The sequence below is a fragment of the Rhagoletis zephyria genome, unplaced genomic scaffold (assembly GCF_001687245.7).
Source record: "Rhagoletis zephyria isolate East Lansing unplaced genomic scaffold, Rhagoletis_zephyria_1.1 Rzeph_scaffold_00017, whole genome shotgun sequence".
Taxonomy (NCBI): Eukaryota; Metazoa; Arthropoda; class Insecta; order Diptera; family Tephritidae; genus Rhagoletis; species Rhagoletis zephyria.
Window position 1 is genome coordinate 213,932 of NW_016157101.1, and position 23,297 is coordinate 237,228.

A 23,297-nucleotide genomic window follows, 5' to 3' on the forward strand; every position below is an offset into this window, starting at 1 on the left:
CACTCTGCTATAATACTAATTCGTCTTGTACCCACGTTTCCTGGATATGGGATAATCTACGGGAAAGTGAAGCAGCTTAGAAGATAATCCGAAAAGCGGTAACAACCACCCCGATTGCCCTCTGATATCCGCTTATGATTCCACAGAATTTTCTTCTCCCCATCCGACTATCATTAGGCTAGCACTAGCCAAAGAAAATACTCTAGTTATAGCCTATTTCCAGCTGAAGTGCCTGTTTCCTGCTGTACATGCGACGGAAGACGGTTTGCGATAAGTAGCCCCTAAAAGTTTAGGTCATTAGGGCGTCTATATTCCTACTCGGTGACATAATCGTGTATTTTACGGGTTGTAAACACGATCATATTAAATTTAACACAAATCCAAAAAGTCGTTTTTGAAATACGAGTGTATTTTAATTTTTTGCTTTGTTAGAATTCACAGGTCATTGACCCAAAGGTGTGTGTAAATGACAGAGTTTAGCACGTACATACACATACATCTACACAAGAAAACACTAATTGGAAAAATATCTACATATGCATGTCTCGTAGTTGAAAGCTTTAACATCTAAATGACGCAAAAATTATTTATAAACATTTGTGCAAGGTTTAGCAACTGCAATGTATCTAAACAAAGAAAACTGTTGTAGACACTTAAGTATGTAGTTTCACAGGAACATTTCATGCTAAAAGCAAGGCAAAATTCTTATGGCGATTACGCTCAACATTTAGCAGCAACAATATATCAGGGCCTCAGCACAATCGCTCAAGTATTTGCCGTTTCGACGTGAGTTTCCGCAAGCGAAAGAGATAACAAACCAAATTATTTTGCAAAGCAAAAAAAAAAAAAAAAACAATTAAAACAAATAATTGTTAAAATCAACGAAAATTGCGAGCGAGAGAGCCGCCAAGACCCAAAGCGCCAAGCAAGCGGGAGATTAGTTGGCTCCAACCAGTTATCGATCAAAGAGACGGCGAGGCGACCAGTATAGACGCGCAAGTCGCCCGGCGCGCACACGATCAGCGGATGGAAATTGAAATACGTTAATAGAAATCCCAAGACGGTTGAAAAACGCGTTCAGAGAATTTTTTTTTCACTTTTTTTATTTATGACGCACGCGTGTGGTGAAGAAGAAATCATTGTATTATAAACATCATTAAAATCCAAGCCTTAATGTTGGTGTTTTGTTAAGAAATCTTGTTTTAAAAATTTGCATATTAACTTGCATACATAAGTGGAAATGTTGAAAAAGTGATTTTAACTAAGCCGCAGAATTTTCGGGTTGGTCTAAAGTAAACCAACCACCAACTACACACCAGTTATTCTGGGTCACACTTACCTCGCCAAGTTAAAAACAAAATCAAAACGAAATGCATTTCACCAGCATCTTCTTAGCCGCTTTGCTGGCCATACAGCTGAGCGAATGCGCTTGGGGCCAACAATTGCCGCCACAAAGTTTTCAAACGCATCCAACGCGCACAAATGTAACCAACTGGAGCCATCGGGTGGGTGCGAAAAGAATAAATGAAAAATAAAGTTAAATATTATAATAAATGTCAAATCACAATAATTAAATAATAATTAATAAAAGCATAATTTAAATATGCGCGTTAAAAAATTTTTCATAACAAGTTAAAATCGAAGCAATTAATTTCACAACACAAATTTTGCTTTGTAGAAATATTTACATCCGGACCTTGGTCATTGCCTCCCGCAATTACAAAAAAAACTGTTTTTTATGTCGGTCGGGCCAGAAATTAAACCTGTATCCTACCGATTGATACATTTACCTCTAGCCACGCGGCGCTTGTTAGAATTTAATTACTTGAAACAATAAATCGAGCTCTAACCGCCAAACGATGTGAGCGAAATTTTTTTCACAATTTTCCTTTTGAAGCAGAAACGTTCCTAGCGTATCTAGACGCATTTCTACATCAAAACGGGCCCGAACTGCTGATATGGTTGCTATGCAACAGTTAATTTGCTGACGGGACAAGCTGTTGCCTGAGGTCTCACTTAACCAATAGATGCTCCTAAATTTAGGCCTACGCGAAAACCTGTGGCCACAATGCACTTGTTAGCGAGGTTTAGCATTCTATTATGTAGTCCTTTCGTCTTCAAATTTACTTCTGTTAGGAGAGGAAAGCAGAGCCTAAAAATGAAATATTTGCATAAAAGATGTTCTTGTGTGCTTTAAGAGTTTCAGTACTTTCCTCGCGTCACATTTTTCATTCTGGATTGGTCCGAACTTGGAGCCCTGATGTGGCCTGAATCCTTCTTTTTCTTATTTGGCGCTACAGCCGTTCGTTAGTTCCAATTTCCTCTACCCTTCGCGGCGATGCGCCAGAGGTACATCTCGAGTAAAGGCAGGTTCTGCTGCAATTGCTTCTTCCATTGTGTTCGTGCTCGCCCTTCTTCATTGGAGCGTCTGGCAATCGTTTTGTTTCTATGCGCTTCACTATGTCCGTGACGTTAAAAAACTCGTACAGTTCGTCATTCCATCTTCTTTGCTACTCGTGGCCCACACGATTGGGGCCCTAGATCTTGCTTAGAATAGGTCTCTCGAAAGCCCACAAAGCTTTCTCATCTTTTTTTCAACATCTTCTATGCTTTTTCGCCATATAAAAGCACGAGCGACGGAAAATTTAGACAGCGTAATCGTAAGGTTCTTTTGTCCCATCCGTGGAAATCTCAGCTACAACTAGGAAATTATCCTATAACAGACTCTGGTTGATTGACTTTGCAGTACCCGAAGCATAGGTGGTATGCAGCACAAAGGCACGCAGCTTTTTGTAATTTAGTCGACCATTTCTACAAGAGACACGAAATCCCAAACAAAAATCCAAAAAATATAGATTCCAAGCCCGTAGTAAAAAATACCAATAATCTGCTAAAAATGCTCTAGTGAAAGTGGGCTCATTTGTGACAAAATAAATATGTATGCAACAGTAAATATATGTACACATTTGTATGTAAATGGAATGTTAATAAATCTCATGTGAAGATGCGCTCTGCTGGAGTTCATTGCACTTGTTCAGGCTGAGTTGCAAAGGCAAATTAACAGCGAAAAAGGTTCCCAAAAACGAGATGACGAGTACTTTTTCATTTTTAATACACTCATAAGAGCCGTTTATTTTGAAAGTGGCATAAGTCATTTCCCAGCTCTTTTGCTTAAATGATCGGTTACTGGTATCAACTACATCAACAAATGGTAGAAGGTTTTGCCATTAGTTAGATAGAACAATTTGCAGATGCATTCGGTTACAAGCAGCCGGTAGTTTTAGCACAAGAGCCACTTTAGAAATAAAAGGCTCATATCTACTCACAGTTACTTAGGAGGGTAACCTACATACATAAATACATCTCTGTGTTAAAGTAAATGCATACATACGTATCTTTTGGCGCTTTTTTCAGACATAATCTTTTAAATTATTACGATCATTCAATCCATTTCATAAAGCTAACTAATAGCTGAGATCATCCCGAAATCTTCTGGAAAAAGCTAAGATTATTTAAAGTAAAATTTGTATCAATCACTAAAGAATATTGATGACAGATCGAACTAGTAACTACGAGAATTGAAGTTAAAAAAATTGATTCTAGAAACTCAGGAAAAGGAAAGATCGGCGCTCATGAAAAAATAAACCGAAAATATAAAAATGTGGTCCTTTTTGAGCTTAAATAAAAAATTATATAAAATATCCTCATACTTATGTAGGCCAAAACGTAGTAGTTTGGAGTGAAAAGTTGGAAAGTCCGCTTTTGTGAAAACTCATATTTTGATATAGAACGCAAGAGAAATCAAAGATGCATCGTTGACATTCAATGAATGGAAAATTTTCCAAATTCAAAAGAGGCATGGAGAGCTCGATAAAGGCCTGCTTCTCTGCTTGAAAAATAAATGAACACGTATTTTTGTTTTTAATTTCATGGCATTACTTTTGCATTTTTTACGAATTTTTTAAGATTTTGTCAAAAATAATAGTTTTGTGGACATTTTTGTTTTTGTAAACCTTGTAGTTTCGGTAATTTTTAAGCTATTTAGTTGCTCCTGAGGTTATTTGTCCCCAAAAGTGAAAAACTTTGATAAACTATAACAATAATATGATTTTATGAAAAAAAAAAATGGTCACCCTTTTTATTTTTAATTTACAGGGGTATATGTAGGTGTCCCTACGTTCTACTTACCATAAAAATTTCGTTTGATATTTTTTCGTTTCTTAGGAGAAAACAAATTATTTTGATTTTTTTCCTTAGAATCTCTTAAATGCTAAAATTTTTAAGATTTTAAGTTGTTACTTGAATGAGTTTTTTCAATTTTTTAAATATAACTTTAAAATAAAACAATTTTGATAAATGGCAATAATACTTAACTTATTTGAAGAAACAAACAAAAATTTAGACTCAAAAGAATACACATTTTTTCTCAAAATTTTCAGTTTTTATATTCACTTATTCGTATATATACATATATGTATTTCAATGTATGCCTTGACAGAATTGATCGAAAAATTCTGTATCAAATAAATAGTCAAGCGATTCATTCATTTTTTATAAAGTTTAAAGTAATTTGGGTTTGAATTCAATTTTAAGCTTCCGGAGTAGCAAGGTTTAAAAATAAAATAAACTTAACTGTTAGTTTATGGTTTTTAAATTTTTGATCATTAATATGTTATTTTTAGAGTTTTATTTTCTCGAACAATTTTTGATGCTTATTTTTAAAAAACTTTCGTAAAAGTTTAGTCTCCATAATATTGGTTAAAAATTATCGAAAAAATAACAATATAAAGATTAAATTTGACCGAAAGAAATAAAAATTTGGATTTAACGATTATTTTTGACAAAAATATCGTATTATCTATGTCCCAAAAATAAAAATTTTAATTCTCGTATTTAATTGTTATTTTCGGTCCCTGCTTATTCAATGTTTGGCAAAATACTTCTTGAAGAGATTTTTTTTTCTCCTGTAAAGTTTGTAAAAATTAATTATGCATTTTTTCACTGTAAGCCCGTCGTATTAGGTAAATGGACTAATATGTGATGTAAGGCCTTTGACTTCTGCCTTCGTATTACCAAATATGTATCGCCGTGATGTCGGTAAACATACAACGTTTCTGCAAAAAAATTTAGGTAGTGACATATATGTATATGTATATAAATATGTATTAAAAACTTTACGTAAACCCACATATTTATATATGGCATGCCCTAAATTTAAATAAAAATATGAATTAATTTACAATGAATTCTTGTCCAACAACTTTTAATGCCGCTAAATTGATCTGCCATTGGCATTGGCGTTTGGTCATGGCGATTGCTTTTTTGTTGTAGTGTGTCCGAATGCCTTGAGCAGAAAAATCCATTGCTAGTACAGTTGGAAAAATCCCGTTTCTTGCTACTGTTGGGATACCTTAACGTACTTACGTATGTACACATCTTGTAGAAATTGCCTCGCGTTAAATAAATACCTATGCATAGTGGCAGTAGGAGTGTGTAGCAAAAAAGTAAATTTTTTTTGTTTATAAGAGATGCTTGAAGAAGATGCATATATATGTATGAATGTAGGCTGTCGAGTTTGGCATACTTTCATTTAAATTTTCTTTTTTCTACCCATCCCACACGTACGAACATATGCATTTACTTATTTACCTGATTTATTGTAATTACGTCCGCAATTTGGCAATTTCGCAAGGGAGATAAGAAGGCCGAAATGTCAGCGAATACATTGTTACTTTCATTGCAGATTCGATGCAACATTTTCTACAAGGTTTCGTTCGAGTTTTATATTTTTAGATTTCGAATTGAATGCTCAAAATATTTGTGAAGAGAAATAACTCTTGAAACTAAGTTATTACTAATAATCGATAAATATAAACCCTCTAACTAAACTTACACTTATTAAAAAATAAGCAATTAAATAATTTTCTGCAATTAATTAATACAACCTGGTACATCACCCTTTTTTTCGCCCTTCACATTCAATGCTGCCTTTGGCATTGTAGCATTTTTGTACATCAGTAGCGGCGCCGTCCTCCGATGGATTGAGCAAAAGCTGTAAGGATCTTTTAACTACACTGCATGATCGCGTGAGCGTCTTAGCAACGCTGGACGAGGATTTGCGCAGACGCTTAGAGAATATTGAAAATAAGTAAGTGAATATTGTAGCATGATGTCTAGGAACTACGAATATATGTAAATGTATTAAAATTAGTAATCTATATATGTTCAGGAAGAAAGCTGAGGCTTAATTCTCTCCTATTTTATTTTATTTTGTTTCATTTTATTTTATTTTTATTTTATTTTTATTTTATATTATTTTATTTTATTTTATTTTATTTTATTATATTTTATTTTATTTTATTTTATTTTATTTTATTTTATTTTATTTTATTTTATTTTATTTTATTTTATTTTATTTTATTTTATTTTATTTTATTTTAATTCATTTTATTTATTCAATTTAATTTGATTTAATTTAATTTAATTTAAATTTATTTTATTTTATTTTGTTTTATTTTATTTCACTTCCATTTTTTCTATCATATTCGATTTAGTTTTTGAAAATATCTTCGGTAAAAATTATACTGTACTAACTTTTTTAGTATTTCATTTATGCCGGTTTTGAAAGAAATTAACCAAAAACTGGTTCTTAGACATTCGAATAAGTTAACAACTTTTATCAAAGCCGATTACTGCCTATTGACTTTGTATTTGTAGTTTTTATTTCACATTGATTTTCTGGGCACCAGTTGGATCAGCAGTTTTTTCTTTATTTTTATTTTGCGCTTCTTTGTTAGCCAAAAGAGAGGTCATCAGTGGTATCTAACAAGTTTCGGTACGTTCAGGTTTAACAAAAAATCATAATAATAATAAACAGCAACAACAACTTCAGAGATCAGCTAAAGAAAAAGAAGAAGAATGAATGCCTTCAGTTGAAAAGTGTTAATTAAAAGGAATGCCGAACTTTTGTTTAACACCAATGCATACATACATATTTGCTTCCTGCGAATTAATTAGTTAAATTAATTGTTACAATTTAATAAATAAACTTTTCTCGCAAGTAAAGACTTAAGGATGATAGATAATGGGGTTCCTGAGCCTGGAATTGAATTTAGCATAAAATCCGAGCTTCTCCACTGATTTCGGGCGTACGCCTTGGTGTTGTCACACAAAGGGGAGGGACCTGCAGTTTTACGCCGACTCTGAGCGGTGATTGTATTTTTATGATAAGCCATTTTTCATGGCAAAAATACAATCGGAGATTTGCCATCGCCTGCCGAGGGGCGACCGCTATTATAAAAACGTTTTCTTGCCTTTTTTTGATCTTAGTAGTAAATACGTAGTCCGTAGGAGATTTTTTGCGACTAATTTATGCCCAATTTTAACACATGAAGACTACTACGCGTCTACTCTCCTTAGAGATTAGTCGTTGTTATTTTTGCAAGAGTCGTAGCCACAAAGGTTAATTTTATTAACTGTCTACTTATTATTTTTGCTGAATGTGTCTTATTACAATTTCGAATTTGTAATTCAAAAAGCAAAGCGATTCATATCTCAACCTTCAACTTGTCAATAAAAAAGAATTAAACATACTTACATACACGCACACATCAAGTATGTGCCAACAAAAGCCGGGGACATACATACATACTTACATGTGTTGATGCCTACATGAAGTTAGTTTTTGTTTAATGCAATTAATATGGTAGCTGGCGCACACCTTACATAATTAAGTACCTACTTTGTACAAGAAGTTTTGAAAGTAAATACTTTTGACGTCTGCCAACAGTTTTTTTATGTAAGAGCGCCAACCTACTACATATGTACATATATCATCGCGGCACACGTAGGTGATTATAATCGTCACATCTAATATGAGCATGGGCATTAGGATGTGTCTATTTTGAATGAACGAAAATAGTAAAAGTTATTTGATGATATTTTAACAGTAGTAATATGCTGTAGTAGCTTTAAATGATTTAAATTTCATAACTTGGTCATTCCATTGAAAAGAGGAAACCGACATAAATTTTAATATGCCCTCATTATCTCTAACCTCTTTTAAAATGGCTACATTTCATTTGCCTGTGGGAAAATATTAAAAAAATGAAAAAAGTTGTAATTTTTGTCTGGGGAAACTTTTATTTCATGCATAATTGCTTTACACCTTGTGACCTAGATCCATCTTAACCTTCGTTGTTTACAGTCAAACTGCTATTAAAGCCTTAGGGTCGGCAACTGCTAACTCGATGTTCGACAAGGTATGCCGAAAGATCCCTGCAGGCTCTTCAAAAATATATAATTAGTCTTTACTGGGTCCCTTAGGGATATAGCGGTATTCCGGGGAACGAGGAAGCAGAGGTTTGAAAGGGATCTGATATAGTATTAGAGGTAGCGGGCTAGATGGTAAAACCCTGTGATTCCAATATTCAAAAGTTGTTAAGATGATCAAAGCAGCCACCATTCGAAGAACAGGGAGTTTAATAAGGCTATAAAATTCAGAAGTTAGGCTTCTAACAGTAATACTAACGGGACACTTGGCCATTGGAACATGACCGCCAGGTTCGGAGGCCAATAAAATGCTTTTTGAGAAACTCCCCCAACCTCCAGAGAAAACGTCTAAAATTTCCACGGAACCACTTTTTTGAGAGCCTAAACAGCTTAGGGAAAACTCCTTTGGAGGATCTTCTAGCATCCGCTCGAGAAACAGGATGGTTTAAAAACATGTAGGGATAGGCGTGGGAAAATCATTGAGCAATGCAGTGGACCTTTGTGGCCTCCGAGTGAACTCTTTTTAGAGGTAAGGTACCTAACTGTTTCGAGGTTTCCGTTTTATTGCAAGTCTGCGATATATATTATTTAAAGGACCTTATATTTAATGCCAAATGCGGTTGGTTAGAGAATATTTTTATAGTGGTTTCGAATACATACCACCATACTTATGTACGTTACCTAAATAAAAGAAGGTAAATAAAGCAACAGATTTTTCGCATTTCTAAAAATCATCAAAATCTTACCCACCCTAATGCATATAATCCTATTAACACTGTAATTATGGTCTTAATAGTGTTTGTAGTTGAATACCAAAATAAAACGCATTTACACACAATAAATAAATATAGTTCGAGTAGTTGTTGTACGTAAAAGTTGGCTGATTGACAAATTATGCCAACATGATTCTATACTTACTCAAATTTAAGTAGATGCACATCCAGATGTATGTATGTATGTATGTATGTATGTTTATTTACTTTTTATGTATGCACCATGCAGTAATTCGCATTCACTTTAGGCTAGTTCACAACTTACCAATACTAGTCCTGCCAACCATATAAAGCGTAAAACTGTCTTCTTTTTAACATCGACGTGCTTTGGGAAAGAACCTTGGGTCCCCTTATCAGCTGGTTGTTGGATAGCTCATTTTGGGTTGATACTCCAATACTTTCTGGATATGGACTAGTTAAAATAAAATAAAACTTACCAACCGATGAGCGCATTATTTACTTGGTGTCTTCCGATAAGTGCTGGTCAAAGCTCACGCTTCTGATGTAAGGCATTTTCCAATTCTTACCAATCACTTTTTAATCGTTTAACTACTGGTAAATTTTAGAAGAATATTTAGTCGGTGCATATTTACATATACATATGCACATACATACATACATATTCCTATGCATTTATGTATGTACGTAAATTGATGTTATGTCGTATTGAGTTTTTGTTTGCAAACAAAACCGAAAGGCAGATGAAAAGTTGGACAAAGCAAAAGATTACATGTAGTTAAAGATTTGATGTTTGCAAATTTCCATTTATCGATTACGTTTACCAAATTGAAATCGATTTTGGCACAAGGTTAATTAACTTTTTTGGATTATAAGTAATATATCGATTTCAAAAGTTACAGCAGCTTTTGAAAACGATGTACTGCTTACTGCTAAGGCATCATGCGTCTTCAAACGCAAATGTGTTAACTTTGAATTATATGTAACAGCGTATCAACTACATATTAAGCTGGCTCAGTATGTAAACATTTATTATGTTTGGGAAAATTTCCAGCGAAGTAAATAGTCAACGAATTAATTACTTGTTTTCAAATGGTAATTGTAGATAATTGTTTTTTTTTTACACGTTCAGCGTAGATGTATATGCGTGTAGAAAAACACGGCTAATATTACCCAATTATTTATTTAACCATTTTTTCATAGTAACAATATTTTATAGGTCCGCCAAAAAATCCAGAAAATGCCAGAAAAAACAAGGGGGCGGGGGAGGTGAAGGGGATAAATAAAAAATCTTTAGTATTAAAAACTGTTCAAATAAACAATTGGGTATTGTTATTGGAAGTCTCCTGAAGAGAACCAGAGTTTTCCGATCGAAAAATATTGATTTTCAAGAATTCTATACCATTTGTACGAAAAGTTGTTTTTTCTCCATATAAAATGCATTGAATGGAAAACTTTGAGCGCTCTGAGCGACCTCTAAGTATTTTTTGATTTTAAAATAAAAACTAAGGGTATATTTTTCGATAACAATATAGAACAATTCTAGGGGGTGAGAGCATTAAAACTCCGACTTTACTTATTTTGGACCGCCCTAATATACATATATACTAATGTAGATACTTATGTTGGATTTGTTCAATTTATCTCGCCCTAATATCTAAGATGCTTAATTAGATAACTCTAAAAGATCTTATTATTCTTCTCAATTAAATACTTGTTCTACTAAATGCAAATCAATTACAATTGCAATTCAATTACTATTTACTTACAGGATGAACCAATTTGAATCGAGTAACTTGGGTCGTTTGGACTCATTGGCTGTGCAGCAGACAGACTTTCTGAAACGGCTCGACACCCTCGATTTCATTGAACGCCAAAACAAACGCAGTATTGATGAATTGAAAGGTGACTTAAACCATGAGAAGGAAGGTCAGAAACAGCATTTTTTATAAATTTGTGAACAATAAGTTATGTTTGCTTTGCGAAAAATATGTGATGTACTTGCTCGAAGGCTTATTGCATTTTTATTGATTATGTATGTATGTATGTGATAAAACAATTAAACATCGACTTTTGCGTTTTACAGAAGTCGCCTTGCGTACAGCACGTCAAATTGATGATCGCTTGCCTCAGATGCCCACAAATGAAGCCAAACTTGAGTCATTGGCAACTTTGCTGCTATCGACACGTTCGGCAGTCAATGAATTGAATAATCATCTGGAAGCGAATATCAGCAGATTGTCAAAGTGAGTACGTGAGTGTAGGTATTTTAATTACATAAATACAAACAAAAAAAAATACATTCTAAAATGTAAAAATTAAATACTATTGTATGTATGTATATTCAATACTATATTAGTTTATCATAAAAGCCTAAATGCCACACAGCTTATATGAGACACTCTTGATGACTATTTCTGCTTCTTCTTAGTGACAAAAAATAACAATAAAGTAACATCTTGTTTGTTTGGTTGACACTTTTTTGCGGCGCTTTGATCAAAGCGCATCGATGTTGCATGCAACAATGTTATTGTTTTTTTTTTTGTTATTTTATGCAAATCAATTGAATATTTTGTGTGGTAATCGTGATGCGCCTATTAAATTGTCACCTCGAATTAAAATTGAAATTTTCTACACATACCTATGTAGGTAGGAATTCAGTGTTGAGGTTGCGCGCAAACATTTGAAAAATTTGAAATTCTTATCGTTTTCTTTAACTCAAGAAAAAAAAAATCACAAAAACAAGTGTGTGGATAGTTCTAAGACGTTTTGCATTCGTCTGAGTCTCGTCTGTTTAGTAAGTAATGCGTTTTTAAGGTTGCCGCGGAAATTTCTTTCTTTCTTCAACTGTTAAAGTTAAACTTTATTAAAGTGTTGTACTTTAAAACTCTATTATCATCAAATTATTTAGCACTTAACTATAGTTGCTATTTATAATATAAATTTTCATTCCAGTGTTGTTGCCTATCGGCATGCTAACTGAAGTTGCGTTGCTATCCATAATCGACCCATAAATACTACGGGGAATCTTCTCCATCAATTTCAATTCCAAAAGAGTAGCTTACTAAATTTTTTTTAATTTATTTTTTATTTTTACACAAGGCCAACTTAAAACACCTTGTCTTTACATAAACGTAAACGATATATGATTCTGACACAACACCCACCAGGCGCTCACTGAGTAATTCGTCAACTCAGAAGGTCAACGTCGGCCTGCCGGCTAAGTTATTATGCCACTTTATTACCAATATGAAGCTCTATGAATCGAACCATAGATTTCTCCCTGGTGAAAATAGATTTTGCTGTAACAAATCTTGGCTTAAACTAACACCATTTTGCGGGTCTTGGGAAATCATATTATTCAGAGAAAATAAAGAAGTTATAAAAACGCTGAGAAATAAACCTGAAAAATACTTCATCTGCTCGATTGGTTTCTCGTTTTTTGGAGATAACCACGTAGCTTGAAGGATCTTTTTATGTTTGAACCTAGTACTGCATACTTCCATGTTTCGTACCCCGGCGAAAGAAAAGACTCCTCAATTGAGAAGTGGCGGACTTATTGACACAACCTCTTCTACATAATTTTTCTAAATGTTTGTCCGTGTTTCTCCATCACCCTGTGGTAATAAATAGTCTTGGTGCTATCCGACCGGTAAACGATATTTTCTCCGAAGAATTTTCATGACAGAAATATACTCGTACGGTTTCCATTGCCTGCCGAGAATGGCCTGACATTAGATAAACAAATTATGGAATGTTAGACCAGCCATCGCAACTGCCTTCTATCGAGCTGTTGCATGTGCCTCTTATTACTCGGCCACACCTCATATCATTACATACAACGTAGATACTTGGACAGATGCCATGATACCTTTAATACATAGATAGTACGGGAGATTCATACATAAAAGAAAGAGCGGAGGGGGAGACAACGGTGACCTCTTAAATTCGTGGTTTGAGAAACGTTACATAATTATTATAAATTTCGTAAGAAAATAAATAATTAATATTAAACAAGCAAAGGAAAGTATCAAAAGGGTGTGCTATTTACATGACCGGGAGTGTATATGAGTATAGGCTGTTAATCTTGATTTTAGCAAATCAATAAGCCTCTATGAAGAATTTTGTATTTATTCTCTTCACTCCTGAATGAATTTATTGTCGAAGTTATTAAGCGTGCACTCGAGTAGCAAGCTGTGTTAATAAATAAACTATTTCAAACTCGTTGGTTTTTGTAAATTCTTTAATGAATTTTAATAAATCTTCCTCTCATTCACATCTAGCATGGTGTCGCGTCGCCTTAACAGCATTCGGCGTCAAAATAATCGCCAGCCGACAAACTTCTATGCGCCGAGTCATTCAACAGAGCCGCTCATTACCAGCTGTGCACAAGACGCACCCACAGCCAATGGCATTTTGCGTCTTCAACTCACACCCGAATCCGAACCCTTCTATGTGCGCTGCGATGAGGAAACACTTGGCGGCGGCTGGACCATCATTCAAAATCGTTTCAATGGCAAATTGAACTTCTATCGCGGCTGGCTCGAGTATCAGGCTGGTTTTGGCAATTTGGGTGGCGAATTTTTCATCGGTCTGGATAAGTTGCATGCGCTTACCGCCTCAGCGGTGCATGAGCTGCTAATTTTGCTGCAGGACTTTGATGGCACAAATCGTTATGCGCGATATAATTTGTTTGCTATTGGCAGCGAAAAGGAAGACTATGCGCTTAATTTATTAGGTGAGGAGGAGAACAGTTGGAGATACGAAAAATTTTGGCTGAATTGTTGAGTATTTTTCTATTTTATTTATCTTCTTACATTTATAGGAGAGTACGAGGGCGACGCTGGCGACTCTTTTAGCTATCATGCTGGCAGCAAATTCTCCACTTTTGATAACGACAATGATGGCTGTGTTGACTGCAATTGTGCGCAGTCGCGCAACGGTGCCTGGTGGTATAACTGGTGTGACATGAGGTATGTACTTTCTTAAAAAAAAAAAACATGTCTTTAGTATGCAATTAAGCGAAAAGTTGAATGTAAGTTTATTAATAAATTTCGCTTCTTATTGCAGCAACTTGAATGGCAAATATTTCAGCCAAAATTACAACGCCACGCCTTTGTACGAGGGCATGTATTGGAATGAGTTCCGTGGACCCACTTACTCGCTAAAAGCTGTGCGCATGATGATACGTCCGGCGAGCAGCGATGGTGATCTGCAACGTAAATAGTCGAAAGAAATGTGTTTTATTACTAATAATTTAATGTGAATTTACTATTTTGAGTGTCTCAAGTACTCTACTCAGGCGCTTCTTAACCTACTAAATGGGTGCATGCATTTTTGACATTTACCATTAAAATGGCATTGTATTCATTGCTTTGTTTGAAAGCAAACGAAAAGTTGCTAAATGTTGCCGTATTGTCACAAAATAAATATACTCGAAACGGGCTTAAATGTTAACTATTTAAATTATTATCTGTATATGTAAGAATATGTATGGCATACATACATACATATGTACTCCTGCTCAAATGTGTCAAAATATATTTAAAATGGATTTTATTTGTAAATTTTTATTTTTGTAAGTGTAAATTTTAAATAAAACTATGTAATGCCATGTTGTTTGAAATCATAAAGTGGTAGTGTAATTTTGACTAGAGTTTTATTGCCTATAATTATCTGATTAACAGCAGGTTATAAAGAAGAAGCAGGCTATAAAGAGTTAGGTTTTTACGCAGACTGTGAGCTGAGTGTGCGATCACACTTCGTGCGATTAAAATGTTTCAACATCAGAACACGGAAATGCCGTAGCAAGTAGTACCAGACGAACAGAATTATAAACACTTAATAGAACTCATTAAAGCTTTCCTGACACGCAGCTTGTTAAGTTCAATTATGGCAGTAGTTCGCCAACTGTCGCAAAGCCTCGCGGAAGAGAGGAGAAGGGACTAAGTCTTTGCATGCTAGATTCTCGCTATGAAATTATTTTTTTTTTATCTAAGGTCAGGTTTTCTTTTGAAATGAAGTCGACTTGTTTCGATGAGATTTAAATTTCGATAAATATTTTCCAACGCATCTTGAAAAATACTTAGACAACAAATACAACTAGGTGGAGCTCGTCTGGCCCACGCGTTAGTTAGTTAGTTACGAGACAGGGGTATCTGTAAAGAGAGTCCTTAACTCAGTTTGCCCAAACCACCTTCGGCTTGCTAAATGAATCATAAAAAGGCTTCTGTGGCTGAATTCTGTATTAAAAAGGGTTCGAGCTATAAAATGGGTTATTTTTTGTTTGGCCAAGGCCGTACAGTCAAAAAGAATGTGTTCCTGAGGGTCATCGTTCTCAAGACAGAGTCGGCAGCATTCTTATTTTCCGGTAACAGCTATTCGGTGCATGTGAAATCGTAGCCGGTTGTTACCAATTAGATACGTTGATGGCATTTCTACTTAATGAAAGGATGACCAAAGAACCTGGCGTGCTTATGGTACATATCCCTTATTGCGTGCAGAGGGTACCCACTCAATTATTATGGCTCTCAAAGAACGCCAACTGAGACCACTGAATGGTTTCATGCAGTTAAAGATCCCTTTCGTGCCAACTCGTCTGTGGTCTCCTTGTTTTCGATCCAACAGGGCCATGGTAGCCATAACAGTGTTGCCGTATTTTTATCTGTCAAATTTTACGCATGCTAAAGTATTCTTTAACAAGTGTGGATTTTAATATCCGGTTAGAGATAGCTGATGGCTATCTGAAAAAAATAACTAGAACGGCGCACTTTAAAACTTTTCCAAATTTTAATTGGCACAGGTTAATATTGCTAATACTTCAGTTTGTAACGCGGTCGGCCATCTGTCCATGGAAATTGCAAGTTTGGTAACACCTGTCCTCCGTCCTTGGATCATTTTTGTACCTCTGCACTATGGCTGAAATAAGTACTTTCTATGGTCAAAAATCAACCAATGCTGATAAGCGCTTAAAATCTAGTAACGGGTGATTTTTTTGAGGTTAGGATTTTCATGCATTAGTATTTGACAGATCACGTGGGATTTCAGACATGGTGTCAAAGAGAAAGATGCTCAGTATGCTTTGANGGACCACCTAAGACGCAGCCGCGGTCAACATTTAAATGAAATTATCTTCAAAAAGTAAATGTCATGGACCAATCTAACGTTTCAAATAAAGAACCGATGAGATTTTGCAAATTTTATGCGTTTTTTTTAAAAAAAAAGTTATCAAGCTCTTAAAAAATCACCCGTTATAAATGATTCTGGGAATCTTAAATGACGTTGGTTTGAAAATCAGCGAAATCGGCGCATAACCACACCCACCGGATATCCCAGACCACCCGTCGATTCCTTCTAAAATGGAGGAAAATGTTTTATTGGAAAAAAGAAAAATACGACCTTTCAAGCAGGGACTGCTCTATCCTTTGGCCGTATTACCGACTTCCAACTGCTACACATCCGCGCTACATGGCTGTTCATTATAATAAATTCTAGCACAAACTAAGTAAAACCAAAACCGCAAAATTTAAGTTGACGGATATTGGACCAGAGCTACATTGTAGTCATAAATTCATAATTTATTTTCTAATCAGAGTATCTAGATAGAATAGAGTCCCCCTGTTAAAAATGTTGAAAGCAAAAATTTTAAACTGGGCTTTTGGCCGCAGAAAGTGCTTACTTCAGCCAAAGTGTACGTATATGGTATAAAGCGCAGGCATCCCGTTAAACCAATATACGCCATCTGGGACTACGCTGGTATTTCCCCAGAATACCTGCATGAAGGTTATTTTTATAAAAGGTTGTTAGAGGGTCGAATTTGAAGTTCCCTCGCGGCTGCTGTTGCTTGAATAAAAATATGAAGAGGTATCCATCCTAGAAGGCATTCTAGAGCCACAATTGAGTAATTTCACGATGCAGTGAAACACGCAAATCTTTGCAGTTTTCTGAGACGTTGTATGGCAGTTTTTGGTGGTAGTGCTTACTGCAAGAACAACGACCCCTTCCTCCAAGCGTAGGACGGTATGCATTCCCTCAACTACTGAATCTACCTTTTATCTATAAACTGAGAAAAGAAAAATATTTCAAGTTCATAACAATGTTTTCTATCAAGTGCTGACTGTTCTTCATTGGCATTTGCTTGCACACACATTCAGCAATCTATCTATGTACGTAAGCATAAGCATCAGTACTACCTCCGATATTATCAGAGCTAAGCAGAAAATTACGAGCAATTTTCCTAAATTTCAAACACTTACATTAAAAATGCTGTGAAACATGCGACTAAACAAATTATATTAGCGCTTGAATCCCATCTAAGCAGATATAAGAAGCTTCGCAAAAACGCTGGAAATCTTAGTAACAAATCGGTATAGTAGTGGTGCGAATGAACATTTATTGGCGTAATTTTAGAGTGGAGAAAAAATATTAAAATTAATAAAGTATAAGTATTTGAAAGAGAAAGATCGAAATGACCTCGGTGATATTCATTTTATTCTTTATATTACAAGGCGCTTATTCTTTCCAAGCTACCGCGGTTTTCGTACATAACATAGATGACTTGATATCAAAAGCCAATATTTACTATCAGAAACCGTGTGTATTTGAAAACAAAAATATGAAGTTAAAGTTATAAGGAAAAGTGATTTCAAATGTGCTTTCTAATTTTTTAGCGCAACTTCTGCTAGTATCGGCGAACTGATCTTGAGTGAGGTGGAGCAGTTGCCTACGAAAACTGATATAAAACTCATTATACATGGTTTCACTAGTAGTCGGTCTCACTTCTCCATTACACCGCTGAGGAATGGTAAATAAAGTAAACGAAAAAATCACTTAGGGGATCCTCTCAAACTCGAAAATGGCTTGAAAACCTCGAAACTTTTTCAGCCTCGAAAAGCTGTCAAAAATTGTATGAATAGCGCTTTGGCATGCCTCGAAAGCTTTCGCGGCAAACAGTCGCGAAAACGTCATCGGAAAGTAGTTCGTAATTTTCAGTCAGAACCAGATTTTAATTCATACAATTAACATTTTTCAGTTTTACTTGGCATTTTGAATGTTTTGTTTATATACTTACTTCAGCTGATACAATGTTTTATACAAAGAAACTCTGACTGAACTGTCAAATTTCTGAATTTCCCGATTGTTTGCGAGGCTACAAAAAAGTGCATTCCCATAAACAGTTTCGAAAACGTTTGAGTGTTCCGAGTTTTCTACTCTTCGCGCTTAAGGAAATCCCCTAGCTATAAAATTATTCAGGTAGAGAATTTCTTTCACGAAATATGGTTTTGAACTTCATAGAACAAAGACCGTAGATTCGAAGCTACGAGCTCACAACTACTAACCAGAATATTATGGCTAAACGCTATTCCTGATTGACGCTATAACCGCCTAAGCGATTTTTGGCGAACCCGAGGCTAGGGCTACTTACAACTATTAGGGTGATGCCTTTGAAAACGAACATCTTTAAAGTTCGAGGCTCAAAAATATTTTTCATATATATAAATTGTAACGGGTCCCCGAATTCTTAAACCGCTTGTGGGTTTCGGTTCTTCCTAATAGGGTTTCGAAAAAATTTAGTTGCATTACATTTTATATATCGCTAGCTTAGAGTGAAAAGTTGCTAAGTCCACTTTTTATGAAAACTCATATTTTGATATAGGAGGCTAGAGAAATTGAATACGCGTCGTTTCGAAAATTATTAAGGTACTTGTTTTATTATTTCCTCTTCATAAGCAATAAAAGGAAAATTTGCTAAGTCCAAAAGAAGCACCGCAAATCGGATAAGGCCAAAATAATACGACATCTTTTAATAAATATCGAAACCTTCTGATTCTTATGGAGTTTTGCTTTGCTTTAAACGCGCAAAATGTTTGATTCAAAGTCTTGCGAAATAGTTAAAGAAAATGGCTATAGGAAGATTTTTTCCTCCCCTGTAAAATTTTTAAAATGGGACTTAGCAAATTTTCTTTCTAAGCTAGCGATATGTTCTTTTCCTAATTCCATTTTTAGCATATCTCGCTAAAGGTAAGGACAACGTTCTGCTCGCAGATTGGTCCGATGCTGCTGGTGTGGATTATCCCACCTCTCGTAAGGCGATTGTACAAATTGCGAAACAGTTTGGAGAGCAACTAAAGGAGTTTATGGAGTAAGTACAATCTAATACGCTGTTTACATGAGGCGATTAGTTGAATCAAAATTTGGCTGCCCCCAACTTCATTAGAAGCGATTAGTTGAAGGGCCGTTCACACCAGTCGATTGTTGCTTTCAACTAAAAGGAGGAATGTGCGATATAAAATAAATAAATAAGTCCTACCATCGATATTTCATGCTCTGATAATAGATTTTTTAATAAATTTTCCCTGGTCGATATACATATCTAAGAGATCGATATTTACATAAAAAATAACAAAAATCAATATATAATTCAAAAACTAAGTTAAACTCGAGTTGTATTTTGGTACCCTTAAAAAATTAGTCGGATTATCATCATTACTAGCATTAATCGAGTAATTTTTTTCAGAATCGAATCGAATTTCTCGTTTTAATTAATCGAGTCATTAATCGATTTATTACGAAATTAATTGAATTATTATATATAAACATTGCTGCCACTCACAACATTTTATTAATATCAAAATTCGTCCTAGATTCTTATCTCTTCAAAGTTTTACCAAAATGGCAACTCTGCTTGTGAGTAAAAAAAGCGTGCCATTTCTTAAAGTCGCATCACTGTCTTTTTAAATTCGGAAACTTAGACGCGCGTGTTCAAAATGGCTCCTGTAAGAAGTGAATTTCGGAAACTTTATACAAAAGTTGCTGATATTAATGTTATTGCATGCTGACTTTGTGATAAAATGCTAAAATACTAGAATAATACTAGCAATATATTTGAAAAAATCTATTATATTATTTTAATATTAAAGACAAAATTTATCGAAAATGTTGATTAATCGATTAATATCTTGTAAGAGATCGGAATTTATAATCTTGGAGTTCATGATTGAATTTGCCAACGCCGAGTTAATAAATTTTAACTATTTTTGGAATTTCAGTAATAAAATATTTTTTATATCGATTTTTTCCGATATCGATATTTTTCACCGGCATAACGATTTCACAGGCAGTGAATTATATCAATACGCCATGAATCGATACTTTCTTGAATATCGATACCAATTTCCGATAACAGATTTGCATCGGTTGTAAATACTAATTATTGTCAAAAGCCATGTCCACAAACGGCAATTTCAAGTTTTTTACTTATTTTTATTTTTTCATATCTTTTCAAGACCCTCACTAATATAAATTACGTTCGTTTTGTATTTTCTTCATTCATTAGCAAACACGAGATCGCTCCCGCTGACGTGCACGTCATCGGCCATAGTTTAGGTGCACATGTCGCTGGCAATCTTGGTGATTACTTTAATGGCACTTTGGGACGTGTAACCGGTTTAGATCCCGCTTTGCCGCTGTTTACACCGCTCTCCGTCGATGGCTTACACCACTCCGCGGCACAGTTCGTCGATGTAATACATACAGACTTTCCGGTATTTGGCGATGGCACTCCACGTGGCAATGTTGATTTCTATCCGAATTTCGGAACTGCACCACAACCAGGTTGTGCCGATATGGATGTGCTACTGATTGCAAAGCAATTACTATTTGAACAATGTAAGTAAACAAACGTATGCATTAGGGTGGTCCTTAATATATGCATCAACATCGTATGGCATCCCTTTGTTTTATTCTATGTATAAAATAAGCACCTTTACGAAAATTTGAAAGTTTGAAAAGTTAATGGTTGCTAGCTGGATTTGAAAAAATTAAAAATTTTTTAAGTTGCAAAAATTCGACAAAATTTTGACCTCAAATTTGATCAATTTCGAAAATTATTGAAATTTATTCATACAAATTCATGAACTCGCTGAGTAATAGATGCTCAAAGTCACCACAATTTCGAGTTTTTGCGATAAAAAAATTTAATTTTGAACACCTTTTTTTTTTTTTTAAATTTTGGAATTTTATATATATATTTTTTTTGTACGTAAAATAAGCTAAAGAGCTGCCCCCTACACAATTTAAGTGTTCATATTTTTAAGAACCTCCCTGATATAAATATACACTCATAAACATGTATATATGTTTACATATATCTGAATATTAAAATCTTTACTACCCTACAGATAGCTGTAGTCATAATCGCGCAGTGTTCTTATATGCTGAATCTATTGGACAGCCGGCGAGCTTTCCAGCAGCATCATGCACTCTAAGTGGCATCAAAACGTTGAACGTCAATGGTTGTCGAAGAAAGGTGGATGAAAGTGAGGTGATTTATATGGGAGAAGAGGTGTCGCGGAGGTAGGCTTTTCCTGTGTTCAAATCAAAACATGTTGCAGTAAATGTAAATTTTTCAAAATTGCAGTGCCACTGGATATTTTTATCTGCCAACCAATGATGCACCACCCTTTGGCATGGGAGCAAATACCAACTTCTGACTTAGGTAGGATCCTGAGGTTCTGAGCAGGTGGGATGCTTATCCGGCGGAGGACCATAGCAACGTGAGAAGCGAGAACTTTCGCGTTTTAGTTGTATGGAAAAGGGCTACACTCCCGTTTATTACAAACGTTATAAAAAGTTTATTTATTAAAAATGATTGAATTGCATATGTCTAATTACATATATATGTATGTATGGAAATCACGTAAATGTTAAAATGTTCATGTCCGTTGACGTGAAGGTAGACGTTCTCCCGCGCGCGCGCGCGGTGATATGGTTGATTTTGGAATGTCTCCCTTCTTTATTAGGGCGCTCCTTCATCACTATCGGACGATTATACACACTGAAATGATTTGAATTTATAATCAGTCTTAAATCATGAATTCTCATCGTAAAGTAATCGTTTAAGAACCCCTGCAATGTTGGCAGGTACAACTTAGTTAAACCCAGAAGTTAATCCGCTTCCTCCGTTTCACCCCTGGCCAGAAGGATTCTGCAGCCATAGCTTTTTTCCACGAAATTAAAAGTTTTCGAATGTGGGAAATATTTTCATATTTCGTCGTTTTTTAAAGTTTAAAAAATTTTCTTAATTCTTGAAGATTCAAAAAATTTTGGAAGTTGATGTTTTCAAAATTTTCCAAAAATTTAAAATTATCAAACATTGTTATATCAATACAAAATTTTGGAAAAGTTCCGAAAAGTGGAAAAATTTTGGAATTTTTCAAAAATGTTAATATCTTTTAGAATTCTAAGAATTTTCTATTTTTTACACACAAGTACCATGAACATAAGAATTTTTCGACAATTTGTGATGTTTCACATTTTTACATTTAAGGATAAATAAAATTCTCAAAATTTTGGAAAATATTAAAATTTCTAAAATCTCAATAATTTTGTACATTTCAAAATATTCTCATTTTACCAAAATTACTAGAATCTGCCGGATTTATATAGTTTTTGAAATTTTGGAAATTATCCTAAAAATAAGAAATCTCAAGAAATTTAATAATATTAATTTTCGTTGTTTTCTGAACCTGTGAAAATATTCAAACTTGCTGTGACTCAACTGTGTAAAATAATACAAATTCGAAAATATAACAAAAAAAGTAAAAATTTAAAATTAAGTACATAATTTCAAAATTTTGAAAATTCAGTGAATTCGAATACTACTCAAATAACATAATACTTCGAGCTTAGCACACAGCTAAAATTTCAAACTCAAGTGAAATTTGACACACTTTTTCTATAAATTAAAATTTTCAAAAGCATCCGTTCATTAGGTTTGTTCCCCGAGCTTCTCGAAGTCACTTCGAGTTTGATATACGCAAGTAAGTTTTCGAGTTTCTTTAATATACGCTCACAGTTTGAACTTTGCTCGAGTTTTTCTACAAGTAGCTTGTGGAACAAACCTATTATATATTCTTGTAATGATATTTCACGATATTCAGTTGAATATTATGAAAATACATATTACACAGTCTTGGGGGAGGGCAAATTTCCCCTTAAGCCCCTACCTGGGCCCACCCCTGGTATTTATATACGTTCTCTGCCTTTGGCGTGGGAGCAAATACGAACTTCTGACTGGCGATGTCGCAAGCATAGCAAGCGAACAAGTGTCTTAGCTAAACTGTATCTGCAGGGTGATACCAATGCTTCGTCTTTCTTAATACAGTACGCTCAAAAATATTTACAGAGTTTTTGTGTTTTGCAATTTGCTGAATCTTTCTTTTGATCGCGATCACCCTGTGTTTAAGTACAGTTACATACCATCTATACAAAACATTTTTCATATCCGGTTTTCAT

General features: G+C 34.7%; 2 protein-coding genes across 3 annotated transcripts; both read left to right on the forward strand.

Annotated features, from left to right (window-relative positions):
- The first annotated feature begins 965 nt into the window (after positions 1-965).
- Positions 966-14,633, forward strand: LOC108360753 (angiopoietin-4). 2 transcript variants are annotated; one of them, XM_017613176.1, is made up of 7 exons: positions 966-1,505; positions 6,003-6,148; positions 10,774-10,931; positions 11,089-11,248; positions 13,286-13,740; positions 13,828-13,975; positions 14,073-14,633. In XM_017613176.1, exons 1-7 carry the CDS (start codon positions 1,371-1,373, stop codon positions 14,227-14,229), a joined length of 1,359 nt encoding a protein of 452 aa, XP_017468665.1. In that variant the 5' UTR covers positions 966-1,370; the 3' UTR covers positions 14,230-14,633. The 2 variants fall into 2 exon arrangements, with proteins under 2 accessions (XP_017468665.1, XP_017468671.1); XM_017613182.1 differs by having other exon boundaries at positions 10,774-10,907.
- A 2,674-nt stretch (positions 14,634-17,307) lies between these two features.
- LOC108360766 (endothelial lipase) lies at positions 17,308-21,724 on the forward strand. Its single transcript, XM_017613195.1, has 6 exons — positions 17,308-17,594; positions 17,672-17,805; positions 19,008-19,143; positions 20,338-20,669; positions 21,182-21,356; positions 21,421-21,724. The coding sequence occupies exons 1-6, from the start codon at positions 17,470-17,472 to the stop codon at positions 21,491-21,493; spliced, it is 975 nt and encodes a 324-aa protein (XP_017468684.1). The 5' UTR covers positions 17,308-17,469; the 3' UTR covers positions 21,494-21,724.
- Positions 21,725-23,297: the final 1,573 nt, after the last annotated feature.